General features: G+C 30.4%; 1 protein-coding gene across 4 annotated transcripts; it reads left to right on the top strand.

Moving 5' to 3' along the window:
- The first annotated feature begins 237 nt into the window (after positions 1 to 237).
- LOC111508841 (uncharacterized) lies at positions 238 to 9,236 on the top strand. Of its 4 annotated transcripts, none has more exons than XM_023164457.2 (4): positions 238 to 410; positions 7,348 to 7,592; positions 7,817 to 7,897; positions 8,126 to 9,236. In XM_023164457.2, exons 1-4 carry the CDS (start codon positions 308 to 310, stop codon positions 8,594 to 8,596), a joined length of 900 nt encoding a protein of 299 aa, XP_023020225.2. In that variant the 5' UTR covers positions 238 to 307; the 3' UTR covers positions 8,597 to 9,236. The 4 variants fall into 4 exon arrangements, with proteins under 4 accessions (XP_023020225.2, XP_023020227.2, XP_023020228.2 ...); XM_023164459.2 differs by lacking the exon at positions 238 to 410 and adding an exon at positions 4,152 to 4,296; XM_023164460.2 differs by lacking the exon at positions 238 to 410 and adding an exon at positions 4,305 to 4,516.

Genomic DNA, 9,236 nt, shown 5'->3' on the forward strand with positions numbered 1-9,236 from the left:
CTACCTGGCTATTCCATTCAATACGAAAATACTGTAGTTGAGTTATAAAAACAGTGCCACTGCCGATTATTCAATAATTTAAAAAGTCAAGGTGATTTTGATACTTTATCTCAATAAAATTACAGTTTTATAATCCTCCCCACTCCTGAAATATCCACATTACTTCCGATTATTGCCTACTCTTATCTCTCATATCAAATCTGATAGTATATATGATGAAATTAATATTTGATTGACTCATTCAATTACTGGAGGTATAATTCTCCAGTTGAGACTGTGTGAAAATCATCATCGTTTTCATACATTTATGTTTTGTTCAGTGGTGATGACTCATGTTTCTGTTTCTTCAAAAAATGCACTCTGCATCGAGGAAATTCTTCTAGAAATTCAATGGACTTCCTCCAAAAAAGGTAAATATGGGTATTTATACTACTTCTGAAAATCCATGAAAGTACTACATGGAAGTGACAAATTTACTGAACAGATTGTATACCATTTTGTTATTGAAACTTTTTTAGAACTGTCCCTAGAATTTTTCACTCAGTTCCTAAATAACTGGAGTGATACATAATTCAATAAAATTTCTCTCACTATACTTATACTTGACCACAGCAAAATAAATACACTAATATATCAAAACAAAGTATCAGAATAGTGTTAGCTACACCATTTACCATTCACAAAAATTGAAGAAATTGACAGCTTTCGATTTATTAGGGTATGGCAGTTATCATGGTGTGCGCGAAAATAATTGAGGTTGTGATATTTGAGACATTATGCTCACATGAATAATTGATGAAGAAGAGTCAGTAATATTCATGACCGTGCTGTGAGCGAGAAAATCGAAAGTTTCACAATAAAATCGTAAGGCAATTAGATTGTCGAATATTGTGAATCAATTCACTGCAGAGGAAATTGTCAGATCATCTGTTCCTGCAGTACATTTATAAAATATCCATATCAACAAAAAACTCCGTGAACACATAAAGACTACTTATAACAGTCCCCGTACATTGAAAAAATTATCAAGAAGGAATATTTCCCACTACAGTTGTATATCTTTCCATCAAATACAACCTGAAGAGGTTTGATTCCGATGGAAAATACGAAAAACCATTTTCCATCTCCTAAAAGTTTACTCATTAATTTTCTTGTCACAAGCACAATATTTCATACCCTCCCTGAAAATGATTATAACTATCATCAACTTCATCAATAATAATTTTGTAACAAGCTTCCCAACTGACTTGTAGCGTCATATCGTCTGAACATATGAAAAGACTAATTTGAATGGTATTATTGACTAACTGCGAACTATTTTTTGAAAAAAAGTGAGACAAAAACTGATGAATGATTGAGTGTACTTTTTTGTGATATTGATGACTTATTTATTTTGTGGAAATTCAATACATTAAGTAAGTGTAAACTAGACAAAGTATTTTATTTCTATATCCATATCATTTAATTGACTGTACTTTTAATTATCAAACAGTTGCTAGGATAAAAAGTAAAACTGAAGTCTCTGGCGTATAATGTATCAAACCAGAAATGGAAAACTCTTCTCGAGTTTCATCAACCAAGTTAGCTTCATCCGGAGATGAAGAAAACTAAGATTCCCTGAAAAGGCCAACTCTTTTAATGAAATAGGCGTCTAGAAGAGTATTGCAGTTCTGATGATTGGAAAAAGTGCTTGCTTTGTATTTGTTGGGATGGTGATAATTTCCAAAAGTAATAAATTATTAATTTTTTTGGAGAACAATTTTTTTATTCGAAATAGTGTATTTTGAAATGTTGACACACTCTTATAGTTTTTTAAAATTTTCATAAATTTCATAAACGTCACTATTTGATATATTTCGTATATTGAAATAAAAATGCAAAATTTTCCAGTCATGTTTTTTTTCTCGCAGAAACCACTTGAAATATGATATTTAATGCTCAGTGATTTGTAGTTACTCCATTGAATAAAATAACATTGATTACATTTCACATTTCCCATGGGTTTCAACATTATTTTTAGTTCAGGGTGATGTTACTACACTTACACACTATCTGAGAATAGATAATTCATAAAAAAAACAATTAAAAAAAAAATGTTTTCAGCAGATTCAATACATTGAGTAAGTGTAAACTAGACAAAGTATTTTATTTCTATATCTGTATCATTTAATTGACTGTACTTTTAATTATCAAACAGTTGCTAGGATAAAAACTAAAACTGAAGTCTCTGGCGTATAATGTACCAAACCAGAAATGGAAAACTCTTCTCGAGTTTCATCAACCAAGTTAGCTTCATCCGGAGATGAAGAAAACTAAGATTCCCTGAAAAGGCCAACTCTTTTAATGAAATAGGCGTCTAGAAGAGTATTGCAGTTCTGATGATTGGAAAAAGTGCTTGCTTTGTATTTGTTGGGATGGTGATAATTTCCAAAAGTAATAAATTATTAATTTTTTTGGAGAACAATTTTTTCATTCGAAATAGTGTATTTTGAAATGTTGACACACTCTTATAGTTTTTTAAAATTTTCATAAATTTCATAAACGTCACTATTTGATATATTTCGTATATTGAAATGAAAATGCAAAATTTTCCAGTCATGTTTTTTTTTCTCGCAGAAACCATTTGAAATATGATATTTAATGCTCAGTGATTTGTAGTTCCTCCATTGAATAAAATAACATTGATTACATTTCACATTTCCCATGGGTTTCAACAATATTTTTTAGTTCAGGGTGATGTTACTACACTTACACACTATCTGAGAATAGATAATTCATAAAAAAACAATTAAAAAAAAATGTTTTCAGCAGATGTGATTTTTCTTCTGAAAACAAGGTATTTCTATCAAACTTCATTCATTAATTCCATAATTGTCCTTTTTACAATTTAAATTGTTGTTAAATAATTATATATAATCCTGTACAGAAATTACCTAAGCCTAAATGCTTGTAGTGCATAATTCTGCACGACGAAAGATAATTTTTTTATGTTTTTTTTTTAAATTTTGATGTTTTCATGTTTGGAGAGATGCTTGGCTAGTAATTTGAAAAATTTGATATTTTTTTTATAAAAAACATTGGCGAATAAATGATATATGGGTATTTTGAGTAAAATTGAGTAGAAATGAGTAAAACTGAGGAGTACTTTTTTATTTCATCATTAATTTTTATTAATTTTATTTTTATTTATTCATTCCTTTTTCTTCATTTATTTGTTTACTTTAGTTTTATTTATAGGTATATTCTATTTTCTTTGATCATTTTTTTCATTTGGTATTTGAAGGAAATGAGTTTATTTTTTTATTTGAAGTGGTAGTATTATATAGTTTCGGACCTAAATAAAAAAGGCTGTTTTGGGTGTTACTTTTTCTGAATAACGGTATATCAATCGATTGGCTCGTGATGATTTGAGTTGGAATAATTTTGTTGGGATTTATAATTGGTTTTGTTTTTTATGCATATATAACAAGCATTGGTGCATATGTAGTTTGTTAATGTTAAATATGTCTAGGTCTTCGTAAAGCCTAACAGTGGAAAAATGTTTGTTTTTTTCAAACCTATTTTTAGTATATAGTTCTGAGTAGTTTTCAAATTTTTTAATGAATTATTATATGATCCTCCTCATATTAGTATACAGTATCTAAATGAAGGTTCAATTAAAGATATGTATATAAGTTTTAAGTTCCGATTGTCTAATATGTACCTTAGTATGTAAAATTTTTGAATTAATTGCTTCATTGTTTACATATTTCACATGCTCGACCCATTTAAGGTGTTGATCTACAATTACGCAAAGATTGGTTTAATATTAAAATTTAATGAATCAGAAAAATAACATACATTCAAAACACGAAATAGTAAGAATCCTCTAGATATAAAAAAAGATTTTTGTTGCTGAAAAAAATGAAAAATTACCAAACCTATTTTTCAATTTTTTCTCGGAAAATTTCAGCAGTTGTTTATCATCAAAATTTTCCTACAGCTTCTTACAATGAAAGGTCTAGTTTCAGCGAAAATCATGAAAAACAAATTTTCACCCCTAGAATTGAGCCCTAAAATTGACCCCGTTCCATCCCCCAAACCTTCGATTGACTATCTTTATAATTATTGCACGTAGTTTCCCGAGAAATGTGGGGGACTATAAAAAGAGGAGACACATGCCTAACAACTAAACACCAGCCGTCACCTCCTAACTGATGATTCATATTTGAGATAGTGAAAAGTGATTTTACACATATAGCCGCAACTCTACTTTCAAATTACAATCGATGGCAGTCTCGTTGAGGTCTAACACAGGTAAATAACTCCCTGATAAGTGCGGATTATTGGGAAAGCTTGTCGTAGGTGATTGTGTTTTGTTTCACGTGTTGTATCGAGTGTGCCGGCAATTTGGCGCGGGAAAATTCCCCTCTCGTTTGGATACGAATTCCATTCAATTAGTGGTCGTAATTTCTAGTGTTTTAGTTTGAAATATAAAAGTGTATTACACAAATTTGCACGGATAATTTCATTGAAGGTAACAACTACGGATATTGATAAGATTTTCAATGCAATTTTCGATGTCCCGTTTTTGAATAAGTATTTCTGTAATTTCTGTAACACTAGTAGTTATCAAATTGTTTATGCAAATAGAAAACAGCAATTACATTCGTTGAATTACTTTATCGTTTGAATTAGAATCGTATTTATTGAAATGTTTGTTGGATTTGAAACAAATTTGCAAAATGATCGTTTATTATTATAACTTGTTATTGTGGCTTCTCAATTGAGTTTCCGTAGAAAATTTACTCACAGGTACTTCACAATCGTTTTTGTTTAGGTAAAACAATTGAGTCATTTATCGCGAAATGATAAACTCCATACCTACTCGTAGTTGAATAACGAAAACTAACTGTTTCACTTAGTCCTCAGTGTTGTTAATATTTTCCATAAAATTATATTGTTATGTGAAAAATATAGTCAGTAGACCCCATTTTGGTTGTAGCTTGTAGTTCAAAAATATTTTGTCAGTTGCAAAGATTGAATTTTTTCATTCAGTTGATTTTGAGAAAGATGACAAATGATAGGTCCTAAATAATTTATAGAAACGGTTATTAAAGAAAACATTATTCAAACCTTGAAGTATTATATTTTCCTTGCTTCTTTTTGTATTCAATTCAAAGAGTTAGAGACAGTTGATAATTTTTTTTCTTTATTTGGTGAGTTTTACTGTTATTCAGTTATCGATTCCCAAAAAACAGTAATTTTCAAAAAACCACACTTAACGAGATGTTATATGCATTTAATGCAAGGATTGTGCTCCATTGAATCTGTTGAAGTAAAATATGTTATTGCCTATGATCTCTTTTTCCAATCATGACCTTTGATGAAAATCCCATCCAACCCGAAAAATTGTATTCATCGATAAATTGTAGATTTAAGATATTGTTAATTATCACACCCCTGAAAGTAATGAAATCTATTGAACATTTATGTGAAAAATAGGGGCAATAATGCCCAGTTTTCTGGAGAAAATGTTCTTGTCTAACCTAAATATGTTATAAATGAAAATAATCATTATATAATAGAGACTTTTTTGAATAGAAATAATATTGGTTTTCCATACCTTACGTAAAATAACATTTAACGAACTAACTACAATTCAGTTTGATGTTTATTACTTGTCCAAACAGATATTTGTTTCCGTAAAACTATTTTTGTGAATTAATTTGTGAATTTATTTGAAATAATTATAGAAACAATTATAGAACAACACCCAATAGACCCAGCATCAATCAAACAATGTAAATTCGGAATATAAGTAAACAAAACTTTAATGGGAAGGTTCTTTGTTGAAGTCAAAAGCGTTCTTTCTGTTGTAAATACCGAAATCATTACAATTCAAAATCGGTAACATAGGATTGCACTTGGCTAATTCATAACTTTCCGCCACTGAATATATAATTGAGAGTTAGTCACCTGAACTATTACACCGAGTAGTATCGCTACGATATGCATTTATCAAAAATCGTAATCGAGTCGAGTAACCCGTCGTTTCCGCAGCACTTACAAATATCTAAATATTACCCCTTCCACGCATTGCAACAATTAATTCTAGCCACCTATGGAAAACAATAAAAAACAATAGCGGAGCGTTTAACTCAACATCTTGATGACGGATTCATCATGGGAGGCTGGACCTCGGTGTCCACTCTTCTATAGTTTAGTCTTAGTCAGTCGGTTAGTCTGCTAACAAGTCTGCTAATATTTGGTGTACCTTCATAGTGTGCGCGGTGTCCTCATGTTCGGTGAAAATGACTTTGGTGAATGTTTCGAAGTGCGCTTCATGGAAGGGATTCTCTGTTAAAATTTGCGGTTTTTCGCGTGAGTTGTTGCTTCAATTTTAGGTCAAAGAAAGTTCTGTATATTCAAAGACATTTTCAAAATTTTCCTCACTGTCTGAATTTGCATACCGATATATTTGTAGATCGTTCAAACATGAAATATTACAGAAGTTAGTCATGCCTTATAAATAATGGTATTCATTGAGAAATTGGTGGTGTGTTAATCATCCATTTCCATATTGAGTAATTGTGACATATTGACTTAATGTGTCACCTGAATTCGTGGTTCGGTGTTTCCAATTCAGAACTCTTTATGATCTCAAAACTCTTAAAACAAAATCACGAATGTGATGAATTTAAATACTTATTCAACTATTGGTATCAACATGATGGAAAGTGAACTAATAAAGACGAAATATATTACAAAATCTGAATAATTGGTGTTTGGCAAGAGAACCATTGTCCATGAGATTTGTTTTCTTATTCAGTAATTTTCATTTTTTCTTGGAAAATGAAAAGATGATTGAGGACCACTTTTCAGAATATTGTTAGCACACTCTAATGTATTCAATGCAATTATATATTTTTATCAATTGTTTTATCATTGAGTGAACAAATTTTCAGTAAATATAATTTCTTTCTATCATACTTTTTATCTCTTTTGGAGACGGACTTTCCTGGAACGTGACAGCACACGCAAATATGTTCAGTATTTTATTATCATCATTTTGAGACAAAATTCTAGACAAATGTTTAGCAAATCTAATTTTTTTTTATTAAAGTTCTTCAGTCGATTCCGATCATATCAATTTCAATATCAATATGAATCCAAAGTTAATTGAAATCACAATCAATAATAATTGAATGTTCCAAAATGTAGCCCTATGATATACTAATTAGCTAAGCTTCAAGTCTTGAATTGATATAACCGAGTAGATAATCTGGTACAATATTTTTAGACTATAAAATTACATGCTGTTGCAAACTTTATGTATATAGTACTTATGGATTTTTTTTGTTACAGACAATCGCACTTTGCTCATGTGCATCGTAGTTCTTCTGACAGGACTAAGTGCCACAGCACCCATGCCTCTCAATCAGAAATCAGATGAATTCTGGACAAATTCCTGTGGCAGACAAATTAGACACAGTAGAAGTTCGGGGATTGACACTAATAAAACTAACAGACAAATGACAATATTCGGCAAATTAATTGAACAGAATATCATCAAAGAAAGCCTTGCGAAACTGTATCCTCATCATCTTAGAGTGAGTATATTTCAAGTATATTTAGCATATTAAGCATATTTGCAACATATTTCATGATAGATATATAGATAGTTTTACTGAATTTCTGTTTGTCGTAATTTCACCAACCTCATAGAAATGTCATATTCAAGTTATCAATTGCAAAACTCAGTTAACATGAAAAAAATTTTGTTTTTTTTGTCAAATCTTTTATCATTAATTTGAATGTTTCGTTTTTTTTGCAGAATGAACGTACAGGCAGCTGTAAGTGTTTCAACATCAAAGCATTCATGAAACACCTCAACAAATTCAAAGGAACAAAAGAGGTGAGAGGGTTAAAATACTTTAGTAGGAGTAATTTTATTTATCTTCAATGGGAAATTTCTGAAAAGTTACATTTCTCAAAATTACTCATTTTATAATGCTTTCAGTTTGATTAAATTTTTTTCACCTATACATTTTTATTCCACTGAATCATAGCAAAATCTCAAACGGTATATTGAAACTTCGTGACATTTTCAAAATCGGTAAAATCAATTTTTCTTTTTTTTCAGATTACTGAGAACTTTTACCAGATCATCATCAAGTTGGGGAAGTTTATCGACAAACTCATGGCGATTCCGGTGGAAACTGCCATGAAATTAAACACTTCTTTGAGAAAAGAAATTTACGAGGAAACCAGGTTGAATTTGAGGAGAGTCGTTTGTGAATTCAATATAACTTTGTCCCATTATTTCGAGAGTCATTCTGGCGTTGAGTATACTCAGCCAGAAGTTCCTGATTTCAGAGAAGGGTGTTTGCAAAAATCATTCGACAGTTCAACTGCACAAATGATGGACGTAGACTTCTTCCGAAGGCTGAAAACCTTCTTCAAGCGTAGCCTCAAGTTGCTGAAGAAGACAAGCATGAAGAAAAACGGGGGAAAGAAGAGAGGTGGTAAAAAATTTGGCGCAAAAAGTAAAGGTGTGAGGAAAAATAAAACGAAGGGAAGAAAAAGGACTAAAAATTCTAGAAATATGCAGTAATTTTCTTCTCTTGCGCAATCTTGGGCTCTTGTTGGAAAAGGGCGAAAAACCAAAGCAGTGTAAAATTTGAGAGCCAATAACTGAACTACTAGTTCCTTAAATGTATTCTCTTGCCCAGTTAGATTTTCAATATCTGTGATATAGATTAAGTGTGTATTTATTTAATTTATTTTATGTTATAGACACGAAATCCAACTTTTAAGTGTGTACGCTTATTTTATAGAAAATGTAGGGACTTCCTAGAAAAAAAAATATCTTTTTTTTGTCTGGGGTCACAAAATTTCCCGTGACCTTCGAGTTTGTATTATATTGTGATATGTAGGTAATGTTTCATAAGTCCTTCCGAGAATCTCTAGAAGCAAAATTCAATTTGTTAGCAAAATCTCTCATTGTCTTTCATTTTATTTATTTGTATTTATTCCTTTTCAATCATTCCATTAAACAATGTTTCATTTTTGTTGGAAGAAATGTTGAACCTCTTGAAATATGTTTTTCCATTAAAGAGGTTTCATCTTCAAACATGCGATATTCTTCAGGATATTCTGTAAAATGTTTTTTATTTTAATTTATTGTATTTATTTGTATTTATTGTTTCTGGCCTAGTGACTTCAATTTTTGTAAATAAAATATTTTACTATAA

This window comes from Leptinotarsa decemlineata, unplaced genomic scaffold (assembly GCF_025532065.1).
Source record: "Leptinotarsa decemlineata unplaced genomic scaffold, Ldec_3_MD MMD2_tig00002974_RagTag_RagTag, whole genome shotgun sequence".
Classification (NCBI taxonomy): Eukaryota; Metazoa; Arthropoda; class Insecta; order Coleoptera; family Chrysomelidae; genus Leptinotarsa; species Leptinotarsa decemlineata.

What these genes read in the sequence shown, in the direction of transcription:
- LOC111508841 (XM_023164457.2), top strand. Translation starts at nt 308, where the DNA reads ATGTTTTGTTCAGTGGTGATGACTCATGTTTCTGTTTCTTCAAAAAAT. An exon ending in ATGGACTTCCTCCAAAAAAG is followed by an intron (nt 411 to 7,347) that starts GTAAATATGGGT and finishes TTTTTGTTACAG; the next exon opens with ACAATCGCACTTTGCTCATG. An exon ending in AATTCAAAGGAACAAAAGAG is followed by an intron (nt 7,898 to 8,125) that starts GTGAGAGGGTTA and finishes CTTTTTTTTCAG; the next exon opens with ATTACTGAGAACTTTTACCA.